Source organism: Coenobita brevimanus, chromosome 94, assembly GCF_032717465.1.
Source record: "Coenobita brevimanus isolate Jiangsu-jjx chromosome 94, ASM3271746v2, whole genome shotgun sequence".
In the NCBI taxonomy this organism is placed as follows: Eukaryota; Metazoa; Arthropoda; class Malacostraca; order Decapoda; family Coenobitidae; genus Coenobita; species Coenobita brevimanus.
In genome coordinates, this window is record NC_137047.1 from 15335488 (window position 1) to 15363405 (window position 27918).

General features: G+C 42.2%; 1 protein-coding gene and 1 non-coding gene across 2 annotated transcripts in view; one reads left to right on the forward strand and one right to left on the reverse strand.

Moving 5' to 3' along the window:
- Positions 1-10384, reverse strand: part of LOC145412959 (uncharacterized) — a 77949-nt gene extending 67565 nt beyond the window's left edge. The window contains exon 1 of the mRNA XM_080282781.1: positions 10050-10384. Within this exon, the coding sequence (XP_080138907.1) occupies positions 10050-10287 (238 nt within the window). The 5' untranslated portion in view covers positions 10288-10384. The remainder of the gene's footprint in view (positions 1-10049) is intronic.
- Positions 5324-5441, forward strand: LOC145413070 (5S ribosomal RNA). The gene has a single exon (XR_013899679.1). It is a non-coding gene; the product is annotated as a 5S ribosomal RNA (ribosomal RNA).
- Positions 10385-27918: the final 17534 nt, after the last annotated feature.

Here is a 27918-nt window from a genome sequence, read left to right on the forward strand (position 1 = left end):
GAGGAGCATTAACCCTCTGTCAACCAACTTGTTGATATGTAGGGAACATGAATGGATTGGTTATATGGTTATCACCCAGCACTGTAAATGGTTTCCTAGCTTACAGGAAAACATTAGGTTTGTCATTCAATGTATAGCCACCTCAAAAGGAATGAAGAATAATGAAAAATGTCAGGAAAGATGGGAGAAATAAGATGAGAGAAGGGCAGACACAGAAAAAGAATTATAAAGGTGAAGGAAGAAGTAAGCAGCATTACATCAAGTGAGTGGATGATGGTCGCCACCACCTACCACCAATACTAATAACCAGTAAAACACCTTTGTCAGCAAGATACGTGCGAGAGCATTTAAATCCAAAAGCACTGAAATGTCATCTTACATCCCGAGGATGCCTAGAATATATTGATGGCTATCTACCTACCAAGTTTTGTCTTTAAAACAACTGTCTGGCCTGTGACCCTCTTTTGATGGTTTTTGACATGCTGCACTTGGCATGTGTCAAGTGCTAAATGCACTGCCAGGGGGGTGATGAAACCTGTCAAAAACAAATCTTATAGAATGGAGCTATCATATGGTGCAAACCACGCAGTGATCGGCCCTGTGGTTGCTGAGATATAAGCTTCTCAAAAGCGTTACGGACAGGCCGGCTTGAGCCGCTCGTATGTGAGAAAATGCCACTACAGTACTGTACTTATCGAGAGACTCGAGAGGGCTTCGCCCTCACTCATAATAATGATTAAAATACTATGGGTAACTTCATAAATACAAATATCTACAGGTACTATGTATACTCCCAACGTGATTCCATGGTTTTGATAAACTTTAAATATTACTTTGCTTCAGACGTACGACAATTAACGACAGGGAAACCTGGCCCAAATTTGATGACGTCTGTCATACACCTGCAATGACTGACAATTCAGCACCTACAAAATTCTAATACAGGCAACCCTCGGTATCCAAATGACTGATACTGTAGCTATCTGAATTTTCGCTTATCCAAACAGCAATTTTTTGCACAATACAGTGCAGTCAAGACTGTTTGCTGTTTTAAATCGCAACAATGATACCGGTAATCAAAAAACTAAACTCGTTTTCAGAATTATGATAAAAATTGGTCATGATTTTATTAGAATATGATTGTATTAAGGCCACTTCCGTGAATTTCATGAGGACACGGTGATGCATGCAACCTGACAGTCTGCTATCTGAGCCAACAGGGCTGCACAGTGTTCAAATTTGCTGTGATCGTCTGTCTTTCGTTTCATTTTGTGTTTGAAAGGCCACTGAAACACCACTGACATCTCTAATAACAGTGCAAGTGCTTAACAAGTAGTGCAATGTGCTCCATTAAGTGAAATGATAACCTATCCTGTCTGAATTACTGAAACTTGTGACTTGGAAATCGTGTCAACCGTACGTACACAGCCTCCCAGTCAACTGATTGGGCCAAGATGGCCACCCAGTGTTTATATTTGTTGTGATCATCTGCCTTTCATTCTGATTTGGGCATGAAAAGCCAATGAAACTCCACTGCTATTGCCAATAACAGTGCAAGTGTGTAACATACAGTGTTGTGTGCAATTTAAAGTGCAATGTTAACCTTTTTTGTTGAAACAATAATACCTGTGACTTGGAAATCATGTTTGGCAAGCATTCTACCCCTAGTGGAAAGCATGGTGCTACTGTGAGGCACTAAGGACAAGCCTAAAAGGGAATGTTTTTACAAATTTTGAATTTCACAGTCGAAGGCACCCACCCTAACCCCACTGAACGTATATTATATTGACCTCACTATACTGTAAGACCTCACTATAACGGACTAATTGGGGCCCAAACCATTCCGAAAAATGCAAAATTCCGATAAAAGCGACATCCAGACTTCCCCCTGCTATTCCGGGACTTTTTCCGAATTATCAGACAGTCCGGATTGCATGAACAGTTTTTAAATTGTTTTGACTACCATTGTGGTACTGTACTGTGTTATAACTTTACTATATTAATTTTCATTCATTCATTCATTGCCAGACGCCATGTATCCCACATGGGGTGGCCAAGGGCTTAGAGTTAACTGTTTTACAGGGAGGGGCACTAATCCTCCACCAACCCCACTTGACACGTAGGGATGCCAACAGCATCTGGTGTTCCCAGGCGGTCACCCATCCAAGTACTAACCAGACCCAACGTTGCTTAATCAAATGGTATAATATACATAATACTGCACTGTACATTGATAAACATGTCTTTTATAGATCTTAGTGTGGTGAACATAGCTGAAGTGGTCAGGCAGTCCAGACTGCTTCTGGCTTTACCGGACTTTTTGCAATATAGAGGAATTAAGTCCGGTAGCTCCTCGAGTCCAATAAAAGCAAATTCCAGTCATGAAGTCCGTTATGTTGAGGTTTTACTGTATGATAAATCGTTATGTGATGGCATTTCACTTGTCGCATCCCTACCATATAGTGAGTCATGACTGTATCTCAACACAGTATTCAAAATGGAAATCTCATTCACCTGAATCCCCAGTATGAAATTCCATATAAAACTGATCCTTTCAGCAGTAACTGTCCCTTTCAGCAGGGTACGCAAATATCTGAACACTAATAAAAATTACAAAATTGGTAGAATAATCCTAAGACTGGAAAAAAAAAAAAAAAAAAAAAAAAAAAAAAATCCACTATATTTCTTGCCACCAGGCACTCAAGACTGCTCCCAAACTGAAGCATTTGCCACTCGATGCTAAACTGATAACACTATGCCAATGTTACTGTCTTAACGGCATGGTCGTGGTCGCAATTACCTACAACACTTAGCTGATTGCTGTGATACAGTACACAGGTATCTGTTGCTGGTATTGTGCTTCTTTATGCTTACTGACTACATTAGGCTACATGTTATGACAAACTGGATAAAGCCACAGAGAAGGTGGTATCTCTGAGGACTATTCTGTCAACAGCTAGCTTACCTAAGATAGCAGATTTGGGCCAGCAAATATAGTTCTGACTTACTGTTAAGTAAATGTTGCATTATTATTCTTTCACATCTGTTACCTGTACAGTACAGGGTATTGTGCAGCTTTATGTGCTTATTATATAACTTCTGATGCAGGTACTGTGCTGCTGCAAAAGAGTAATGAATATCTATCTATCTATCTATCTATTGCCAGATGCTATAATCCCATAAGGGGTGCCCATTTCACTTTAAGTTATATGTTTTATGGGGAGGGGCACTAACCCTCCACCAACCCACTTGTTGACACATAGGGAGCACATATGGTTTGGTTATATGGTTACCATCCAGCGTTGTAAATGGTTTCTTGGCTTACAAGAAACCATTTGGCTTGTCACTCAATGTAAAGTCACCTGTAAAGGAAAGAAAAGCGATAAGAAGCGACAAGAAAGGTGGCAGAAATAGGAAGAGAGGAGTGCAGGCACAGAAAAAGAATGATAAAGGTTAAGGAAGAAGTAGACAGCACTACATCAAGTGAGTGGATGATGGTCGCCTCCACCTACAACTGTAATGAATATACTTTCACTTAATACTGTATAGGCTATACTTGGTGCGAGATGACTAGGTCACCCAAGAGTAAACCTCTAAGTCCATTTATCATACTGTAATTATATAACTTATGTTATAACAATTTCAGTATCTGAAAAATCACTATCAAAACTAACTTTACTTACCCGTACTGTAGCTAACATAACCCCATTGGATTCCAAGGACTGCCTTGCAATCTGCATTATTGTTGTTTTATTTCAGAACCATAAAATCCCATCAAACAGCTCTTAATACACCATTCTAACCAGATGACCAAGTAAAAACATGCATTACAATAATGGGGCTGGCACTGCATTAGGCCAATGGGTAGGTCTTGCTTTCAATGGAAATGCCGTGTACACAGCAACCTGCCTCAGCTCCTGCCAACAACCCCCAAACATTCTGTTTTAAGCACTCCAAGCCCACTATTTAGTGTTTTAACCTGTTCCATGCCATGTCCGTATATACACAGACACAGTATTGCAAACATTTGCGCAAAATTATTTGAGTCCACCCTTACTGACAAAAAAAATGAGATTAAAACACCCCCCTCTCCCATGCCTTATACCAATATAATAATAATAATAATAATAAAAAAAAAAAGTGAATGCGAAAATGTAAAATTAGAACGGGACCCGAACTTCCCATCGTCATATTTCGCCTGTGGCTGCATTATGTACACCAGGTTGTGTTTCCATACTACAAGTACTCCACGCACCCACCCACTCTACACCAAAATGGACCATCTATCCACATCAGCCGCTGACAGTACAGTATCTGAAAGCAGCCATTTGACGCAAATCTGGGTCACGCCATTTTGCCAAGGATAATGTGCTTACCCCCGACTTCCAGTCAAGGTTGGAGAACTTTCAGTGCTGATCCAACAGACAGTGATGCATATACAGTGTACAAATAGTGTAACTTTACACTCCCTCTTCTGTCTTTCTTTCCTTCACTCTTTCCTTGTCCTTCTGCCTGTGGGTGACTCTACACTAAGTGACAAGCCAAATGGTTTCCTGTACACCAGGAAACCATTTACTATGCTGGGTGGTAACCATACAACCAAATTTTGGCACCTGGTGGTTTAGTGGGTAATTATTGCGCTCCAATCGGATTGACCCGGTGAAGGTTTATATCCAAGGGATGGTTGGGGCTGATTGCTCAAGTAATGCCACTCAGGGATGAGGAAGGCTGGTCACTCTCATCTTAAATGTCGGGACCAACTGCCTAGCCCAGGGCTCCTATGCTCCTCATGGGGCAATGCAGGAATGGATGATGGATGGATGGATGGATGGTAAGTAAACTGCAGTAAATCATGATATGAAGTACAGTAATCTAAGGAAAATGACATAAGAAATACTGTATGTGATTTACCATAACTATCATGACTGTGTGCAGCATTGAGTGTTTAGGCTATTGTGACTTATGCAAGTGTTTATAGCATCTTAGGCTGGTCACTCTCATCTTAAATGTCGGGACCAACTGCCTAGCCCAGGGCTCCTATGCTCCTCATGGGGCAATGCAGGAATGGATGATGGATGGATGGATGGATGGTAAGTAAACTGCAGTAAATCATGATATGAAGTACAGTAATCTAAGGAAAATGACATAAGAAATACTGTATGTGATTTACCATAACTATCATGACTGTGTGCAGCATTGAGTGTTTAGGCTATTGTGACTTATGCAAGTGTTTATAGCATCTTAGACCAATGCAGTACTGTATATATATATATATATATATATATATATATATATATATATATAAAAAGTGAATGTGAAAATAGCCAACGGCCATACCACATTGAGTACACCGCTTCCCGTCCGATCAGCGAAGTTAAGCAACGTTGGGTCTGGTTAGTACTTGGATGGGTGACCGCTGGGAACATCAGATGCTGTTGGCATCCCTACGTGTCAAGTGGAGTTGGTGGAGGATTAGTGCCCCTCCCTATAAAACAATTAACTCTAAGCCCTTGACCACCCCGCCTGGGATACATGGCAGCTGGCAATGAATGAATGAATGAATGTGAAAATACGTAAAATCGCACAGAACCCCAACTTCTCATAATCATATTTTCGACTGTGGCCGCATTACATATACCAGGTTGCGTTTCCATACTACAAGTACTTCATGCATCCATCCACTCCACAGCAAAATGGATTATCTATCCACATCAGCCAATGACGGTATCTGAAAGCAGCCATCTGACGCAAATCTGGGCACGCTGGACCAAAACACCTGTTTTCGGGCGCAGAAAACAGCTGAAGTGAGCACTTTTACTGTCACTAGGCTTATTTTAACCACTTCTCAGGTCTATCTGTGAAAAAGAAAAAAAAAAAAGTAAAAAATGGCCAGCACTGGGGGTCACACAGCCTCCCAAGCCCTTGGCTCTGGGGACCAAAAAGCTGACAAAGGCTACAGCATGAAACCAGTTAACAGATATCAGTGACAAAGACAAGCTTTTAACTTAAATTGGGTAATGTTTCAGAATAAGAAGAAATCTGGACTGAAAACATTCAGCTAAAATAATACAGTACGGTATGTCGCTTATGTTATGAGAAATGTCGTATCTGCAAGAATGAAAACTGACTTTTAGAAATGTTCTATCTACAGGCAGAAGCCATGACTCCATAAGCGGTGGCCGTCTGTCTTTGAGTTGGTTGTTTTACGGGGACGGACACTAACCCTACGCCAATCAACTTGTTGACTCACACGGAACACATATGGACTGGTTACACGGTTACTACCCAACGATGTAAAAGGTTTCCTGGCTTACAGGAAACTATTAGGCTTGTCAATCAATTAAAGTCACCTGAAACTGAAAAAAGATTAACTCTTAAAAGTCAGTTCCTGTTCTGGAACGTGTTATGGGGACGTTGGTCCCCATTCCAGAACGTTTAGACATTCTTACATTCTCAGCCACTACTCTACAAAAAAATAATCATAGGACATTGGAACACCACTCATTTTAAAGCTAAAGAGTTGCACTTTGCTGGATATAAAGATTTTTATAAAAGGTTTAATAAATTTCATAGGAGCAATTTTTGAAAAATCACCAATTTTTTGCAAAAAAATGCCTGCTCCTGACAGCCAATTTTTATAAACAATGCTCAACCCCAAGGCGTTAATAAAAAAGTGACAGGAAAGATGGGAGAAACAGGAGGAGAGAAGGACAGAAAGAAAAAAAATGATAAAGGTGAAGGATGAAGTAGGCAGCACTACATCGTGAGTGGATGATGGTCACCACCACCTACCACTTAATTACAGTAATCTCTCGATTAGCCTATCTGGACAGCCATTACACAGACATTGTGATCAGGCTGCTCCAAATCATCATTTGCAAATTTTTTCCAATTACCTAGACAAAATGCTTACATCCATTTTGAAATTATGGTCGCCTGAAAAATTTCCGCCCGGACGGACAAATACAGCCCAAGGGCGCCGCCATGTCAAGCTGATTTGTTTAGCCTATGTCCACCAGACACCCCCACTGCTCGCTCTCTGTTCATGCACGTTGCTTGTGCAGTGAGCAGCACTTCCCTGACTCTTGTTACAGCAGCACACGTGGTAGCTTTCGTGGTGGTTCCCTACCTGCTTCAGGCCTTGCAATTCCTTGCATGCCTCTTCTTGGGGTGTGTGATGATGGCCACTTCACCAAGGAGGAGGAAGAGGGTAGCGCTGACTCTTCAGAAGCGGAAGATCCTGAGTAAGACTCATACGGGATGGTCGAATCGTGTGCTGACACTGATTTTATGCTGGCTTACTGTACTGTGTCCAGATTTTATTCCATTTTACCATTATGTTTTGTGTGCCCAATGCATTTATCTTGTGTAACTGTTTTTTTCATGTCACTGCAGGGTACAGCTCTGCAGTAGTGGTGATTGTGGTTGATGGGCTGCTTGACCATGGTATATAATTGCTTGGCTGTGGTTTACAGGTCTGCTTGACCAGAAAGAGTAGTATTAAACAACAGGAGCAAGTGCTGAACGATGTACTATAGTGGCCTTTCACACTGGCTTTCAAAGTTAGGTTATATATGAATGGAGGCGAGGGGAGAAGTCCACTATCCGACAGAGCCACTACCAAGACATGCCTTTGGCTCTACTACGTTAATCGAAGGATTACTGTATGAAAATTTCATACACACGGACAAATACTAATGGTTAAGAATGTTTATTCATTATTTTACAGGGTGACCCAGAAAAAACTCCCACATTTCAAAGGTAAATGAAAAAAAATGGTTGTAGATACTCAAAATATTATTTGCACACATGAAACTTCATTCAATACAATTTTTATTCATCACGTTTTAAAGATGACATCCTCTAAATGATGGCCGTCACTGTCTCTAAACACTTGGAGGCGATTTCTGAAGGCTGCCATGGCTCGACGGGTCATGTCGGGGGGAACAGCGGCTATCTCCTGCTGAATAGCAACCTTAAGGGCTTCAAGAGTTTGGGGTCGATGAGTATACACTCGTGACTAAAGGCAGCCCCACAGAAAAAAATCACAAGGGGTGAGGTCAGGGGAACAGGCCGGCCACCCAACATCTCCATGCAACGAGATCACCCGATCCGGAAACATTTCTCTCAGCACTTGCAATGATCTTCGAGCTGTGTGTGCCATAGCTCCATCTTGCTGAAACCAAACATCGAGTTCTTCAAGCTCAAGGTGTTCGAGTTGTGGCCTTAGAAAGTTTTCTGGCATATCAATGTAACGGTCAGAAGTTACAGTAACAGTTACACCACCCTCTTCAAAGAAATAAGGACCCACGATGCCAACATCGGCAACAGCGCACCACACAGTCACTCGATTGGAGTGCAACAGTCTTTCGTGTAGCACGCGAGGGTTGTCTTCAGACCAATAGCGAAAATTTTTTTTGTTTACAGAATCACTCAAATGAAAATGAGCTTCGTCACTGCACAAGAGAACAGCATCTTCTGGAACACGTTGCAGAAAGTTCTCGCATAACCCCCTGAGACTTATCCAGTCTCTCGCATTGAATTCTTGCACAATCGTCATTTTGTATGGATGGAAGTGAAGATCTTTGTGTAAGATTCTCCTTGCAGTTTCCCAGGATATCCCTACAGCTAAAGCATGCTTCCGCGCAGAACATCTCGGAGACTGCACAACAGATCGCCTCAATGCTTCAATATTCTCAGGCGTACGAGTGCTCCTACGTCAACCAGGGGATTTTCTTTTTAAAGCTGAGCCTGTTGCCCTGAAATTCTGAACCCAATGCAAGATGGTTTTCCGATCTGGAACATTTTGGTTCCATGGAATACTGAAACGTCTTCAAAAGGCCCTCTGCACGGCGATTACGGAACGGTTGTTTGTGAAGATCGCTTCGACAGTGAACGCACAGTGTGCTCCTGACCACGGCATGTTGGCGACTGAGGACGCTTGGAGTTGGGCTACCAACAGACCCTAGCCCCGCCCCTCCTGCCTCACTACTGCCAGTGCTACAGCCTTTCGAAATGTGGGAATTTTTTTTTTTGGGGGGGGGGTCACCCTGTACAAGAAATACTGTATGAGAAAAAAAAAAAAGTCATCATAAAAAAAAAAAACGAGAAAAAAAGGGCCACCTGGCTCTATGAGAAAAAAAAAGGTCATCATAAGAAATACGAGAAAAAAAGGGCCACCTGGCTCTCATTATTGCAGTAATTTGGCAGATCAATTAACCATAATCGAGGAAGATTCAACTGACCATTCTTCCATAAAGTTCAATATTTCAGGTACATTACTGTACTATCTACCACCTATCTAGCTATCACCAGACACCTTAATCCTGTATGGGGTAACCACAAACAAATCGTCTCCATGTTGCCCTGTCCCCTGCCATTTCGCTGCCCTCCTTTCAGTGGTTGAGTAGTTTGTTTGTGACTGTTGGGAGGGGGTCAGAATGCACCTCTTTTTTTTTTTTTTTTTTTTTTTTTTTTAAATACTGGTATACCATTTAATGAGATTAAAAGATATGCACCCCTCCATGCATGCAAGGTCATTCCTATACAGCACTTCCAACACATGATTCCTACTGTAGTTTTGTCCTTCCTACCAGCTAAATTGGGCTACCGGTAGGTTAAGTTGCATTAGGTTATGTCAGTAAAGACTACTGTGTTACAAATTACCACAACTTGAAGCCACAGTAACCTGAAATCTGACATGATCAGTGGCAATTTGCCATGGCTTGTGTATGAAACTGAAAGGTTTTATAGCAGGTGCCTTCAAAATTATGCATTTCTGCAACTTTTAAAAGCTATTACAATAATAATTACATTACAATTAATTGGAAAAAAAAAAAAAATCTATACATGGGAGCTCTCCTGTAGTAATGTGAAATATCACTACCATATTGCTGCAGTTTTGCTACTTGCCATAGCTGCCTGTAAAACTAGGCCTCTTTCTGCCCACTACATCATAGTTAAATGCAACAAAATGCCATTAGTACATCAACTGACATGTGGCCAGCCTAAAGATAATCCATTGCATTACAACCATACAGTCTTCTTACCTTTGGCTGAATCACTCTCCCTCTTGTTATTATTTTGAGCAAGGCTAATTTGTGCAGAAATAGTAGCTGCAGCTGCAGCGGCGGCAGCAGCGGCGGCGGCCGCAGCCGCCACAGACGAATTGGAAGATGTGGAACTCATGTAACTCGGCTTCAGAAGAGAGCCCGCAGGAGCAGCCTTCTTGCCCGAGCCTATAGCGGGATTCATGCGCCCTAATGGTGTACTATTAGCTCCACTCATTTTCAAGTGCGTCACCTCCTACAGCACTTCTCGCCAGCCTTGCCTGTCCGAGTACTCCGTATTTACTGAATTGACACAGCACGATCTTGTTGTGACCTACGACGCTATCGACCGTCGTAACAAGATGGCTACCAAGCCTCCCAGGCGCAGCGTCTGCTCTATGTGCGTCTGCTACTTCTTAGGAATTTTGCTTCATCATAAGTTAAATAATTGGATAATTACTGGGTAGTCAGTTACACAACGTTTATTAATTCACCTATACAACGCCATTTTCTTTACAATAATAGCTGACCGTCAACTTCAGCGGAGATTGACTTACGCTCTATTTACAGTAAATGATGCCAGATATCTCCTTTTTTTAAGATTATCTCCAAATTATGATGTCGAGTAATTACATCAATTCAGATATGGCCACAGCAAACCAAAGTATTCAGGAAAACATTCATCTGTTAATATGGATTTAATTATTTACCATGCATATTAAGAAATCTTCGTAAAGGGTAATAGTCCGATTACGGAATGATTGAATGAAACGCACACGTAATTTTTCAAGGACATGAAAGTTTTTTTCATTTCATATAAATTGCATATCTTTGTAGTCTACATAAAATTATTTCTGACCTATCGGTTACTAGAGCTGCTGTAGAATAGAGTGATAAGAACTACTGAAAAAGTGAGTAATAAAAAATAATGAAGATATACATATATCAATTTTCTTTTTCACTGTTGCTTCATAGAAAATGAAGTCTAATTCATACGTACCTCAACCATTTTTTTTTTTTTTTTTTTAATGATCACATATCAGTGTTGGTAAACGTGCATTTTACTTTAAACAGCAGAAGTACCTTACTAAACCAATTTCTCTTCTTGCTAAGAGCCGTTTACATTTCTCTGGTTATTATCTTGGAGTGGTAAAAGAACGTTTCACGTTAATTTTCTTCATCTTTTGTTTTTATGATAGAACTCAGTGTTTTTTTAGCCATGTTCCTTCTCCTGTATCAACTGTTTGTTGAATGTATTGGCGGACATTTCTTTTAACATACGTCCCGGACGCACTTTTGTTACCGAAATGCACGTGCGGCGGGGTGAACCCGACAAGATACCCACCCCACTAGGAGATGGAGGGGGGGCTAATTTACCTGACCCGACGTCCCAGCATCAACGACATATGTCCCTCCTGACTCAGCGCCCCTCTTCCTCGCAGCCAGACAACCCGGTAGTGTACAGGGAAAGTACACTACTCTCCAATAGAGGGACCGCTCACCAGAACCGGGGTGGGATTTACAAAGACAAGCTACCAAGCACACCCTCAGACGCCAAGTCCTTTCGATCGGCCTCCTAGTTGACTGAGGACCCGGGAGGAGCCTCTAGGGTTGCTATGCCCCTACCTCGACGGACGGAGGGCACGCTCCACAGGAGCTGTGGTGTAAGCCGAGAGAGTACGCCCAGCCTCTTCCTCCCGACGTCGCAGGTACAGAACTTTCCCCGACGGAAGGAGGGCACGCTTCACCGGAGCTGTGACGTAAGCCACGAGAGTACGTTCGTCCTCGTCCTCCCGACGTCCCAGGGACAGGTGTCTCCTTCTCGACAAACGGAGGTCACGCTTCACCGGAGCTTTGGCGAAAGCCGGAAGAGTACGCCCGACCTCTTCCTCTCGACGTCTCAGGGGCAGGAGACTCTAGCCCTATGGCAGGAGCGCAGACTCTGCCAGAGCAGCGATGACCACATGGACAGTCCTACGGGTGCCTGCTCCCTGTCGCCAGTACCGGCGGTGTCCGGGAGAGCCTCCCCTGACCTCTCCCGCGTCCCTGACCCTCGAAGGAGTGCAGGCAGTGCCTGACGGGGCTGTCTGATGGAGGGGGCCACCTCTGGCTCGACCCACCACCCCTGCGCTGTGAGGCGCCCCTCCCCTCATCTATCTCCCCGAGAGGTGGGAGTCTCTCCCCATACAGGCTCCCCACCTGAGTCCGGACCAGGCGGGACGTCCCTGAGGCACGGTGTCCAGTCCCTCCAGCCCCGCCCATCCCCAGTGCTGACGGGCCCACCCCTGACGGCCTCCCTCTGCCATCGAGATCTCAGCCCCTGGAGTCACTGGGCCACCCCAGGTGTCCGCTGCGGCAGCAGGGCTTCTCCTGGAGTAGGTAGCCGCAGTCCCTCCCTGTCAGCTGCCCCTGACGGTCGTGAAGCCAACCCCGGCCGGACACCGCCCTCCTCCCAGCCGACCTTAGGCCCGGGCCTCCCTTGGTCCCTCCCCCGGACCCCGACAACGATGAAGGGCTGACGACGTGCTGCTCGTCTACTGGCCTTCTTTGGCCCCATCCCAGAGAGCCCTGCCTTCCGCAGGGTCAACGCAGCTAGAGAGCCGCCCCACACACCATCCCGCTCCTCTCAGACTAGTGGCCACTCCAAGGGCCACCCTTTCCTGTGCAGCTCCCTGGACGGCCTGCCTCCCATGCCTGGCCACCACCTGGAGCTCCCGACGTAGGCCCCTTCACTCGTGGGCCGTGTTCTTCCCTTCGACTGAACTGTGAGTAACAGGTCTCGTGACTTTCCGCTCCCCCAATGTGGTGATTCCGACCCCTAGTGAACCAACCAGTGTGACACAGTGTGACATTGTCCCCCCTCCCCCGGAGTGTCTCCCCAGTGCCTCTTCCCCCCCCCCCGCGCGTCCCTCTACCCTCCCCTTGGTGTCCCCCCCCCCCGGTGAACCGATAACCTGTGACTTACAAGCGGAGTATCTCACCCCATCCACGGGCTGGTTTCCCCTGGAAGGTGCAAAACCCCCTTGTGTCACTCGCAGAAGACAACAACACCCCAATGCATCCTGGTTCAGTGTTGTTGCCCTCCCCCCCTTCTCTCCTCCTGGCCCCCGTCTCCACGGAAAACAGTTCCTCCCTATCCTCACTAATACCTCCCCCCCTCCCCCCTCAGGTGTGATATATTGTATGCACTCGTCCTGTGTGGTGCGGCATAGTCTAAGTCTAGCTAGGGTTTCCGTCTATGTCACGCTGATATATTATATTAACTAGGACCTCGTCTATGTTGCGCGAACCCTTAGGCTTAAGGGACTGACTATACGAGCTGTCTCTGTGGATATACTGGATAGTGTTGTCTGTGAATATGCCGATGGTGATACGCTTGATATATTTGTGAAATATTACCTGTAACACTGTGTGTAAGCCAGTTAGACTCCAGGAAAGTGTAAACCCATCTACGAGACATGTGTGCTGAACTAGGTGGACAGTGATTGTCATAAACATCAGTGCAAGTTGTTGTATAATCTCAGCTTTGGCTATAACATTGTGTGTGTAATCACTCTCTGATATTGTAACAGTGATTGTTATAAACATCGGTGCAAGTTATTGTGTATTCCCAGCTTTGGCTATAGCACTGTGTGTGTAATTGTTTTCTTATAATATAGCAGTGTATCTTTTGACCCGTGGTGTTTGTGTTTTTCCCTCCTTGTTGATACTGACCCGGTCAGGAACAAAGAACCCAGGGCTGCACCGTGTCTGGACCCGAGAAGTCGAGACACAGAATACGCTGCATAACAGTTACCTCTTTCTAATCTTTCATTTTAACCTTAGCAAATCAAACCAAACCTAACAACCTAACCTAACCAAGTAATTTAACCTAACCTAATCTAGCTTAGACTCGAGTAAGTTTCAGCAAGCCTACCACTTAGATGAAGTGATGACGTTACGTTACCATGACAACCTCCGTGCTGGTTCTACACAAGCATCCAACAGTGGGGCTTTTTCAGTGTCAGTCAGTCTCTCACCTAAGGTCAGTCTATTCATATGACTGCTGGCGTTCCTAATTCACCTAGCTGTACTAGCCTGTTGTGAGAATTGTCAGTGAATTTAGTGACCTGTGATAGTGTTGTGCTAGTGTATTGCAGTGACCTGTGATGGTGTTGTGCTAGTGACCTGTGATAGTGTTGTGCTTGTATGTTTTAGTGATCCGTGACAGTGTTGTGTTAGTGTGTATTATTGACCAGTGATAATGTTGTGCTAATGTGTTCTAGTGACCTGTGGTAGTGTTGTGCTAATGTATTTTAGTACCTGTGTGCGCAATGGCTTCCTCTATGAAGAGTTATGTCCTCACTACAAGTTTTGAGATGGACTACCTTGAGTTAAAGGAAGAGCTTCTCAAATTAAAATGGAAGGTACAGGTTCTCACGCAGTAGAAGTCACAAATAAGGAAATTGTTGGAGATGTTGGAGGACAGAGAGGAAAAGGCTGAAGGTTGGACACTTGTTCACAAGGATGCAACAAAGTTCACCCTTAAGAAACAAGCGGAGACAAAAAACACAAATGCATTCAACACATTATGTGACGCATATGAAGGGAAGGCAGAGAGGGAAGTAGAGGAGCAGGACGGTGAGAGTACTTCCCGTGGGAATTCTGAGACCAAGAAAGGTAAGAAAAATGCTGTCATTGTTGGGGACTCCAGGATAAGATATTCAAATTAAGCAGTGTACAGTATACGCCACTCACTAAACATGTGTGTTTTCCGGGGGCCATGGTGGGTAATGTGTTAGGAAAAATTTCAAATATCGTGAAGGATAATGGAGACAAACCTGCTGTCTGCCTCAGGGTAGGAGGCAACGATACTGGTAGGCACAGGACAGAAGTACTGTGGCAACAGTACAAGGATATGTTGGAGAAGGTTAGGAAGAGGGGAGGGACCCCTGTAGTACTCGGTGTTTTGCCTCAGAAGGGGGTTGGAGGGAATGGTTGAGCATGACGATAGATTTTAGCTGCTACCTTGAAAGGTATTGCAAAGTTAATGCAATACCTTTCGTAGAAGGCTGGGGCTGGTTTTATGGACGGAGTGCCATGTATAGATGGGATGGGACCCACCTTGGCAGGCAGGGAGTTTCTGTTTTAGCTAGAATGATAGACAGGGATTTTTTTATTTTTTATTATCATTTTTTTTTTTTTTTTTTTTTTGGAGGTTGAAAGTTAGAAGTACAGGGAGATGTATCAACTTCACGCTGGAATTATTATCATCAAGTTTGGATAGACGCATCGGGACTTGCAAAGATAAGAACAGTTTAACCATTAATGCAGATACATCCACTTGGCACCTCAAAATGAGTAGACGATGATAGAGGACAGAAAAAACGATGATACAGGAGTAATATGTGATAATAAGAAAAAGTTGTTATAATAGTAAAGAGTTTCCCAGTTATTAACAAAAACAAAAAAATAATAATTCCAAAGTAGAGGTATAACTACTAGTAATAATCTGAATGTGTACTACACAAACAGCAGGAGTTTACCTAATGAAATGGATGAACTGAGGGCTTTAATGTGTACAGAGAAAATAGACATTGCTGTTATTAATGAAACTTGGATGAATACAAACACTTGAGAATTATTGGCAGAATATCAGATATAGGGCTATAATATTTTTGTGTCAAACCGTCTGGTAAGAAAGGGAGGTGGGGTAGTTATTTCTGTAAAGGATTCATTAAACTGTTACAATAAAGCCAACATTAAAGTAAATGCACCTGCACCGTAGTGCCAATCAGGTGACGTTGGCTACCATGGAGCGCCATTCTTTCTTTCCATGCTCCACTCTCACGATATCCGCCACACTTCATCTTCCGTCAGTATCATCCAGGAGACTGTCCATGTACTTAAGTCTTTGTCTGCCTCTTGCCCTCGTACCCTCACTCCCCCCAGCAGACAGTCACTCTCAAAGCCATTGTCCCGTATGACATGGCCTAAGAACTTCAGCTGTCTTCTTCTGATACGCTTCAGTAAACTTCTCTCAGTACCAGCTCTTCTTAATACATCCTCGTTTGTGACCCTATCTGTCCAAGGAATTCTTAACATTCTTCTTATAAACCTCGTTTCCACAGCTTCTAGACTCTGTTTCATCTTTTGGATTATCGTCCATATTTCGCATCCATAAAGCAATGTTGACCATACGAAACATTTTAACATCCTCATTCTTATCTACAAACTCATTCTCATGCTAGTTAAAAGCCTATTTAATTTCCTGAAGGCAGCTTTTGCACTTGTTGTTCTCCTTCTTATCTCTTTTTTCGCATTTCGAATCCTCTGAGATCAGAGTTCCTAGATATTTAAAGGTGTCTGTCTGCTTTACTTGTCTTCCCTGCACATTTATGCCCACTCTCAACCTCTCTCTTCGATTGGTTACTCCCATTGTCTCCGTCTTCTTTTGATTAACCTTCAGGCCTCTCCTCAGACATGCTTCATGCAATGCATTTACCAACCTCTGCAACTTTTCTTCCGAATCAGCCACCAGAACTGTATCATCTGCATATCTAATATTATTCATATTCCTTCCCCCAATACTTATTCCAGCCAGTTCTTTCAAATCTGTCATACACTTTTGTCCATACAGGGAATAAATCTGGAGACAGGACACATCCCTGCCTCACTCCTCTCCGTATGTCAATCCAGTCTGTCTTCTGGTCTTCTATTCTCATTGATGCTTTTTGATCCCAATCAAGATCAGTAATTAATCTGATGTCTTTTCCATCCACACCAATTTCTTGTAACATATTTATCATTTCCTCATGCCACACTATCAAAAGCTTTTTCAAAATCGATGAAACACATATAAACATCATTTGCATTTCTGTCGCTCTTTCTAATATCATTCTCAATGAGAAAATGGCATTTATTGTTCCTTTTCCTTTTCTAAACCCATATTGTTCTTCAGACACATAACTGTCAACCTTTCTATGTATTCTATTTCTTATCACTCTTAAAATTATCTTACCTATCTGGCTCATTATACTTATTGTCCTATGCTCTTCACACTCTATTGTTCCTTCTTTCTTAGGTATAGCTATAAACACTGATCCCCTCATCGTTTCTGGAATGTAACCCGTATCATAGATGCGGCTGGCCATATCGGTTATCTTTTTCTTGATGTAATCCCCACCTGCTTCCACCATTTCAACTGAAACTTGATCTTCTCCAACAAATTTTCCTTGTCTCATACCTTTGATTGCTTCTCCTATTTCCTCTTGTAAGATGGATGGTCCTTCCAGTTCTCCCACGATCTCAGGTCTCTCACATCTTCCATCGTCATACAATTCCTTTATATATTCTTCCCATCTTTCCAAAACCTCTGATATTTCCATCAATACATTTCCATGTTATCTCTTATTGTATAGCTTCTTGTTGAGTTTCTCTTACCAGTGATCTTTTTCAATTTCCCATACATCCTACGTTGCAGGTGCATCCGGTCAAGTTGTTCCATTTCTTGGCACTGTTGATTCCACCATTCCTCCTTTCTCTCACGACATTTCCTCTTCACTTCTCTATCCAATTCTTCATATCTCCGTCGATTCCCTTTACAGCACCTTCTCTCTTCCATCAGTCAGAATTTCCTCCGTCATCCACCTCGGCTTTGCTCTCCTCCTATCCTCTGGCACCACTTTCTCCACTGTTCCCAGCAATACAGTCCGTATATTATTCCAATCTCTCTCAACTTCTTCACCTCCCTCAATATCACCTTCCAACATTTCATACCAATTTCTTACTTCTTCGAAGGCTGCCTTAACTTCCTCATCATCACTCCATGCTCTTGTCTTAGGGGGAACATACACTACTTCCATATGTCTCTTGCTATTCTCTCCAGTTTCTAATTTCATATTTATAATTTCGACCCTGCCCTTTCCCATTTCCAGGGTATCTACATTTATGTTGTTTTCAAGTAGCCACAACCGAATTCATAACTGAACCTCAACCAATGAATGGGTTAAGTGAGGTATAATTATAATGTAAATGTAGTACCTCAACTTAAGAGTGTTTTCCTTTAGCTGAATAAAATCATCTGATATTAGACAGAAAAAGTTTTAAAAGTCTCTTCTTGGCTGCTGTTGTTCCTTCTTCACCTTTTTAAATCTGACTCTTAATTCGGCTACCAGTGGAACATGGTCGCCTATTTGTCCACAGTCTGCACCAGGGTAGGTTCTGCACTGGGTCACGGCATTTCTGAATCTCTTGTTGATTGCTATGTACAGTAGTCGATCTGGTTTTTCACTTGCCTTCCTGGACTTTTCCTTGTCCATAACCGCCTGGGGTGGTGTTGGAAGAATGAGTTCATAATAACTTGGCTCCCCATACAGCACCATTCCACCCATCTATCACCCCTCTCATTCCTTTCTCCCAAACTAAACGGTCCTACTACGTCCTCTTGTCTGCCTAATCCTATTATGGCATTCAAGTCACCCATAACGATTGTTATCTCATGTGGTTTACAGTGCCTCTTAACCTGTCTTGATTTCTCATAGAACTTTTCCACCTTTTCATCCGAATGATCACCAGTTGGGGCGTACACTTGAATAATATTTACATTAATGGGCCTTCCTGCTAATTGCACCAATAGAATTCTCTCTGATACTGCGCCCAATATCCCAATATACAGTCAGCCATCCTTGGTGCCATCATCAGTCCTACACCCCGTTGATGCTTCTCTCCTTCACTATATATAAATCTGCTTCCATAGGGACGCGGAAACTGTCTGAGTTGAAATTAGTAAGAACAGGGAGAAATTGGTCTTAGGAGCTATTTAAAGATCTCCAAAATTAAGTAGATCAGATAGTAAATAGCTCTGGGAGGAAATTAGGAAAGCGGCACAATCCAGTTTAGTAATAATTGTAAAGGATCTTAACTTGCCAAGGACAGAGTGGCAAAATCAGGCAGGGGATGCAGAGTCAGGAATTTGTAGAGGTAGTACAGGGTAATTTCCTTTATCACTCATCAGGGAGCCCACCAGAGGTAATAATGTACTACATTTGGTTTTATGTAATAAAGAAAACGATATTTGAGACATAGAAGTTGGTGGACGACTTGGTAATAGCGATCTTGAAGAAATTAAGTTCAAAATTATTGGGATCTCCGTTTTACTGAAAATCTCTCGACGGTTCCTGATTTTCGTCTAGATTTCGATAGATTAATTAAGAGCTTATTTTAGAACCATTTTCCATGGGGGGACTAGTTACTTTAGGGAGAGCCAGGTCAGTGGAGAACCCCAGGTCATAGGTGAGGGACAGGAAATGGGTGGGAATGTGCACCAGGTCACTGCGGAAGCTCAGGTCGTAGGTAAGGGACAGGATATAGATGGGAATGTAGTTCAGGTGACGGAGATTAACTCAGGTCCGGTACCAAGTAGCGGTTCGTTCAGTGAGAAATATAATGAGTAAATAAATATAATACACAGAGGCCAAGATAGATGTATCCCTTCAAAACCGTTTAGAACGAATAATTCAGAACCATGAGGGTTAAACAACAGATTAAAATTTCTCATAGGCCAAGGAAAAGGAATATATAGAAACATAAAATGTGGAGAGGAACGCTTACGTAACCAGTACGCGATTTTGAATAGGGATGTGAAGAGGGAAATACGGAAAGCAAAGCGAGGTTATGAAATGAAGGTTGCTAGTAAATTGAAAGAAAACCCTAAGGGTTTTTACCAAAGTCGCCTACCGTACCTTTCAGAACAGTATCAGGTAACATTGCCACTGAAGATAAAGAAATGTGCTCTATCCTAAATCATTATTTCGTATCGGTTTTTGCCAAGGAAAATTTAGACCTGGTCCCTGAAACAGCAAATATTTACGATGATAATGCGAACAGTCTTAGTAAAATAATCATTAGTAAGGAGGACGTACTGAAAGAATAAGTTAAAACCTCAAAAATCGCCAGGTCCGGACGATACATACGCAAAAATTATAAAAGAAACCAAAGAAGAGCTTTGTCATCCACTTTTAACGTTATTTAATAATTCTTTAAATTCAGGAGTAGTTCCAGAGGCGAGGAAGACACAACGCAGTGCCCATTAAAAACAAAAAAAAATATGAAGCATCTACGTCGAATTATCATCCAAAAAGCCTAACATCAATAGCAGGAAAAATGCTAGAGTCAATCTTGACAAATAAAATTAGGGAACACTTAGAAAAATTTAAACTCAATTGAAAGTCAGCACGGATTCAGGCAAGGACGATCCTGTCTAACAAACTTGTCATTCTTCTCTGAGGTCTTTGACATAACAGATAGCGATGAAGCTTACGATATTATTTATCTGGACTTTAGTAAAGCTTTTGATAGGATCCCATGAGAAAGGCTATTTAGAAAGGTTGGAGCACACGATATAGACGGCGACATCTTAAAATGGATAGAATCCTGGCTGAAGGGATGAAAGCAGAGAGTATTAGTATACGGAAATAAGTTTGAGTGGGGATTAGTAACTATCGGTGTACCACATGGATCTGTACTCAGTCTCTTATAATTTATTATATACAGTATATAAATGATCTAGACTTAGGAATCGCCAGCAGTATTTAGCATATTTGCCGATGACAAAAATAAGGCGTATCATTAACTCGACTGAGGGTTACTTTAACATACAAAAGGACCTCGATATATTGTCCAAATGGTCTAAAAATTGGCAAATGGAATTGAACGTTGAAAAATGTAAAGTACTTAACGTACGAAAGACTAACGGAGATACTAAATTCAACTTAGATGAGAAAGAAATTAGTAAATCGGAATGCGAGAGAGATCCGGGAGTTATGGTTAGCAAAGACCTCAAAACAAGGCAAATAGGGTCCTAGGATTTATTTCGCGAAGCGTGAGCAATAGGAAACCTAAAGCAATATTGCAATTTTTTCTAGCATTAGTAAAGCCACATTTAGACTACGCCGTGCAATTTTGGCGTCCGTACTATAGAATGGATATGAATTCCTTAGAAAATGTTCAGAGAAGAATGACAAAAATGATACATGATGCTCGGAACTTTTCATATGAAGACAGACTAAAAAGACTAAAATAAATCTGGACTCACTACAGAGGCGTAGAGTAAGGGGAGACTTAACTGAGGTGTTTCAGTGGATGAAGGGAATATATAAGGGAGCTATTAGCAAGGTACTTAAAATAAGCATACAGGCTGGAACTAGGAGTAATGGTTTCAAACTAGATAGATTCCGTTTTAGTAAGGAAATAGGTAGAAATTGGTTTGGCAATAGAGCAGTAAACAAATGGAATAAGCTTCCTAGTAATGTACGTGCTGCCTCTTCCATTGAGAGTTTTAAGCATAGGCTAGATAAGCATATGACAAATAAGGGGTGGTACAAAAAAAAAAAAATCTTATAACCAGTACTTATTCATTCTTTTTCCTTTTCAGGTTACTCTATGATAGTCTTTTTTTCTCCTTCACACTTTCCTATAAAATGTCCACGCCAGTTTTTCTAAAATGTGTGGTGTTCTCTTTGACTTTTTCCTGCCGGCTTCGGCTGGAGAGTTTGGAGGGCGGGAGAGAGCCTTCTTCTTTGCTCTCCTTACCTCATTCTAGTAGTTCAGTTACTCATCTAGGAGCTGCCTAGCGTGGGTCAACCGGCCTACTGCGGTTATCCTTTCTTCTTATGATCTTATGTCCTTGTTTCATTCTTCTGGGAGCAAGGAAATCAGTACGTAAGTGCGAAAACCATTATAAATGTGTTCACAAATTACCCTTCTCTAATTCTAGTGGTGCAGTATTAAGTAAAATTAAGGGCAGCCTCAAACAAAGTCTACAAAGCTAAAGTGTCTGGAATGTGTCAGGCTTGGCTGCAAACTTTTTCGTAATCTATACTTTTTCGTTATTTATGGTAAAATTTAACCTATCATTGCCGCCAGAGATAGTTTCTTTATGCAGCTGTCTTTTTTGTGTGATTACAAAGCTTCAGTCGGTGAATATACTGTATTATCAGTTGATAAGTACTGTACTTACTTTGGTTCTGTGTCACATAGCACACTGGAATTTAGTAGAATATAAATGTGAATGAATACCCTGAGTTAAGCATTAATACTTATAAATCTAGCAGATACTATAGTACCAATTATCAACTACTTAACCTGATTTTATTTTTTGCCACAGTACACTATATTTCCTGGTTCACGTTGCTGTATAAACATCGTGTGCCCAGTAGTCAATTTGAGATTTATTACTGTTACGTCAGTTTCTGTAGGTTCCCCTAGGTCTTGTTCACAGGCAAAGCTACGGTACGTAATGTCAGGTCAGAATTTAATACAGTTAGGTCTAGTGGCAGTCTGTGTTAGTTAGGTCTAGTGGCAGTCTGTGTTAGTTAGGTCTAGTGGCAATCTGTGTTACTTAGGTCTAGTGGCAGTCTGTGTTAGTTAGGTCTAGTGGCAGTCTGTGTTAGTTAGGTCTAGTGGCAGTCTGTGTTAGTTAGGTCTAGTAGCAGTCTGTGTTAGTTAGGTCTAGTGGCAGTCTGCGTTAGTTAGGTCTAGTGGCAGTCTGTGTTAGTTAGGTCTGCTGGATGTCTGTGTCAGTTAGGTCGAAATCTGATTTGGTTAGGGTAGCACCGGCAGTGATCTAGATTAGTCAGCTATAGGTTGGTTTGATTTGGTAAGTGTATGTTTAGTGGTGGGCTAGTTGTATGATGAATGATTGCTGTAACCAATGATAACATTAGTAGTGCATTCTGCTTTAAAAGGTATAAAACCATTTCATACAATTTTACCAAGAGTTTTGTATAACACCCGGGACATACTGGTATTTACTGTACTTGCCCTTTTTGCATGCTTTCTGCGTCCTGGACTTCATTTTGCCATTTGTGTTTCATTGGCAGCAAACTACAGTATCGTTTACTGTGGAACGAAAGAACAATTTTCAAGACCTTTTCAGGTATTATGTCGAATTAAGGGGAAAAAATTATAAAACAGAATCCCTGCATAAAGAAACGTTTCTGCAAGTAATGATAAATTAAATATTTCCATAAAATAACGAAAAGGTATACTGTATATTAAGAAAAAGTTTGCAGCCAAACCTGACACATTCCAGACACCCTAGTTTTGTAGACTTTCTTTGATGTTTCGCTTAACTTTACCTAATATACACCAATGGAGTAGGTGAAGATTGGTATATGAATATATTTACAATGATTTGCGCACTTACATATTGATTTTCATCATCCCGGATGAAAAAAACAAGAGACGATTATTGTAAAAGCCGCATTGTTGGACGTTTGTTTAGAACCAGCACGTCGGTTGTCATGGTTACATGACGTCACACTTTGGTTCTCTATTACCCCCAGACCAGTTTATCCAGTTTAGGATTTCTTTTATTTATTTATTTATTTGTTTTCGAAATGGAATGGTTAATTATTGCCTTTACTATCCCCCCTCGCTTTGTGTGTGGGGGAGAGAGGGGGGGGCTTCTTCCTAAACTGCGCACAATAGTCTGACATTAGCTAAAACAAAATGAAAATAGACGTCCTCGGATATCCTTTTCTGTGCTCACGGATTTCCTGAGGTTGAAAAGAGAAAGAGTCCGTTGTTTCCCACTCACGGATTACTATGTTCTGTTCAAGTGTTCCATCCCCCCCCCCTCTCTCTCTCTCTCTCTCTCTCTCTCTCTCTCTACCTATAGATGATTTTGCCCAGTTTAGGAAAGGCCTCCCGTACTAAAGGGGTTAATGAAGGCTGCGTCTAACCATTACAGTTCAGAAAGTTTCCCCAAAACTAAATAAAGCCGTCTGAAAGCAATAATAACTAGACAGCAACCAGAGAGCGCATACCTCCACCAACGTCTATACCAGGCAACTCAGATCACCACCAAAATGTAATCAACGCTTCCTTGGCTCATGACCCACATATCCACAAAATATCACCAAAATCCACCGATAACTTTTTGGGATATCTTGTGGACAAACAAACAAATAAACAAACAGGGATGCATACATAATAGGTGAATACAAAATCTCCTCCAGCTCCAATTGCGGAAGTACTACTACTACTACTTCCTTTACTACCATTACTCCAACGACTGTTACTTCTGCTACTACTACTGCTACTAGTACTACTACTACTATTACTACTACTTCTTTTACCACTACTAGTTCTACTGCTACAACTGCTACTATTACTACTACTACTTCTACTACTATCTCTTTTACTATTACACTACAGTACTACTACTGCTACTACCACTACTACTACTACTACTACTACTAGTACTACTACTACTACTACTAGTACTACTACTACTGCTACTACAACTACTGCTAATACTACTACCAAAAAATGATACTGAACTAAAGAGGTTGTGGGCCGTATTCTCATAGTCTCGGGTGATTCCGTAGCACCGTCTGGCGAGCTATTTATTTTTGCCAGTTACACCTTACTATCCTCTTGTATGTTACTGATACAAGCTGCGTCGATGTGAAAAAAGACAAGAATAACATGCCAGAGAATAGGAAGGCGGAATGTGGAAAATAAATCGCCGAGGAAAACGAGCTCCAAAGTCTCCCCTAAAACTAGATTGCTACCCTTTTATTATTTAGGTTCCCGGTTAACCCCTTCAGCCTGAGGACGTTGGTTTGATTTCATTTTCGCTGATTCCAGACGATTTGACTGAACTTTCGAGAAACTGCAAATTCGAGAGGTCAGAGCTAGCGTTCATTAACCTCTTCACATATATACCAGAGGGCTTCTACGCTGAATAAAATCGTCCTGTGGTAGCAAGAACAAACTAAAAAAAAAAAAAAAGCGTCATGATGTGGATGTACTTATTATTTTTTTTATGCAGTTGGGAATTCGAGTTGAAAAAAAAAAGAAATGAGAATCCATCCCATGTTTGAATACTGCGGTGATGAGGTTGGCAAGCTCTCATCATCCACTTCAGTGCTATTACGTGTTTTTTTTTTTTTTAACTGGAGTGTTGTTTATCTCTGGACTAGATTGTTTGGCTTAGAGATTTTTTGAACTGCAGGAATGAGATATAGCCTTCTGCGGTAGTGGTGTTAGTAGAAGTAGTAGTAGTTGTTGTTGCTATACTTTTGTTGATGCCGTTGTTGTAGCCCCAGGTTCACCGTAAATGTGAACCCAGTGAACTGCAGGATGAAGCTGTCGTCCTATTGCAATCCTCCATCCTCCTGTCTGGGGAGAGGGAGGGTTGAGGGACGTTACACCACCGGGCACTGGAGCTGCATGGTTATATTGGTGCCACCACAAGAAGGCGTCCCTCTTCAACCCATAAAATACGACAGACCTTTCCTGAGCAGAAAAAAACGAAAAAAAAAAAAAGGCAAAGAAAAAAGAAAAAAATGTCATGTATCTAAGACATTAAGATTTGAGTTCCTCAGCATCTTACTTCACGTAGTTCAGTGGAAGATAATGATAATACTACGGCCCGACATTCTTTCCATAGCACTTCTTCGCGACTACATCATATTCTACTGCTAATTCGTTGATCCAACTGAGCATTCAGAATGGAGAGATGTAAATTTTTGGCCAAGTTAAAGTAAAAAGAGTAGGCTAGTCACCTCACCCGTCCACACATAATTTCGTTGCCCCTTCTCACGCTTTATTACTCAGTGATATTATTCAGTATTTCCCTTTACTCTCTCTCTCTCTCTCTCTCTCTCTCTCTCTCTCTCTCTCTCTCTCTCTCGTTACTCACGTCCTTACTTCTAGTGATAGCTTTCAACACTTTCGCCGTTTTCCTTCCTGGCCGCACCCTTTTCTTCATCTTCCAATTGTCGAGAGACTTAATCATTCTCATATCCATCATTTGTGTGTCTCATATCCATCTCTGTGCCCATGCCACTTTCAAAGTTCATTACATAAGCGTACTCATAAATATCGTTCTCTCATTGGCATTACCAAATCAGTCAGTCCGACCCTGCAGCTTCCACTCCACGTCTCTTCTCAGCATAGCATTTTCTGCATTAAGGACTCACTCACTGTATTTTCTCCTTAGAAACACTTTCCTCTCAAGCGTTTTCACAGTCACCTCTCAGTAGTTAATTATATAAACACTGATTAATCATAGTACCACGACACAACTCTGAAACTAGGATTTATGTTGAATCTCTCACTCAGCACACCGTCCACTCACACATATGTTTTCTATTCTTATATTCTCTGTATAACCTTAAGTAATCTACCATCTGCTTTTTATGCTCTTAGTAAGTACTACTTTGTATACAGATCTACACTATTATGTTCCCTCTCCAGAACATTCATACTACATTCCTTCTATCCACCTCCAAAGACCGTTTTACAAATATCTCGGAGTCAGCTTCCTTTGCCCTCTCTGAAAGCCACGCTATTTTTCATATCCTAAAGCTTTTTACTTTTGCAGCTAGTACAATACCTTAAACCTTTCCTGCTACACATCATCATCATCATCATCATCATCATCATCTAATCCTGTGTTGCCCCATGAGGAGCGCAGAAGCCCCGGGCTAGGCAAGTTGGTCCTGACATTTAAGATGAGAGTGACCAGCCTCACTCATCCCTGAGTGGTATTACGTGGGCAATAAACTCCAACAATCCCTTGGATATACACCGACACAGGCTCATTCCGACTGGAGCTTCTTAATTACCCATTAAACTACCAGGCGCCATAGTTTGGTTATATGGTTACCACCCAGCGTAGTGAATGGTTTCCTGGTGGACAGGAAACTGTTTGGGTTGTCACTCAGTGCAGAGTCATCCTTAAACAGAAGGAAGAGGAAAGAAAGAGGGAAAGAAGTACAGAAGAGGAAGGAAGGAATAGAGGAAAGGGTAGCCACCCGAAAGCAGCACTACATGGAGTGAGTGGATGGTGACCGCCCCCACCTATCACCATCCTCCTATACCAACAGGCAAACATTCCATGGTTCCTTTATTCTCTTCTCTCATTCTTTCCCCTCTACAGCGGTGCACCTTTGTCACCATTACCCCTTTTTTTTTTTTTTCAACATGCTACTTTCCACAGCTTCCAGGACTATTTTTTGTTTTTTTATATGTCCGACTCTGGGCATAGGCTTCACAGCCTGCTCCCAAGGCCCAGTAATCCTCCTGCATACCATACACCTCTACATGTCACCACTTCGGCGCTAACACCCACCGTCCGTACTGAATACGTGCTAGGGCTGTCTCATACAGGACTGGTGTATTGGTATTAGCGGGGATATTTTTACGTCATGTCGGCGGGTCTTCTTGTAGATAAGTAAAGTCTGCTTTTACTTAATTCAAATCTTTAAACTGTTCCCTGCCCCAGCGGGAATTTGAACCTGGGTCCGGTGGGACTGCAGGTCACCTCTCTACCGACTGAGCTACCGCCTCATCCCCTCCTCTTAAAAATACACAATACACTCCTATACTCCCCGCCAGTCACCTTGCCCGTAGAGTCACACTTCCTAACAGTCGCGTCTGTGTGGATCTTCTTCTTGATAAAATGGTGGTCATTGTTACAAAGCACGGTAATTTTCATGCATATATGTATTTTACGCTGACCTTTCATGAGTTTTGACTGGTGGCTAAGAGGGTGTGGCTCAACTGGCAAGTTGACTGACGTGGAATACAGTGCCCTTCATGTCTGGAGTTTTGCACCACCACCACCACCACCATCACCATCACTACCACCAACCTGGCCGTTTTCCCCATTTATGCTCTCTTTTATCTTTTTTTTTTTCTTTAATTGCCAAGCATACTTCCTCTCTCTTAATCTATCTTCACTCTCATTCTTCCTCACTAACCACCCCCTCAACTCTTTCTTCACAGCATTCCTCGTATTCTCCATATGTGGTCACACAGAAATGGTTTTAGAACCAGCAGTAGTACTGAGGACCTGGACATCAACCAATTATTG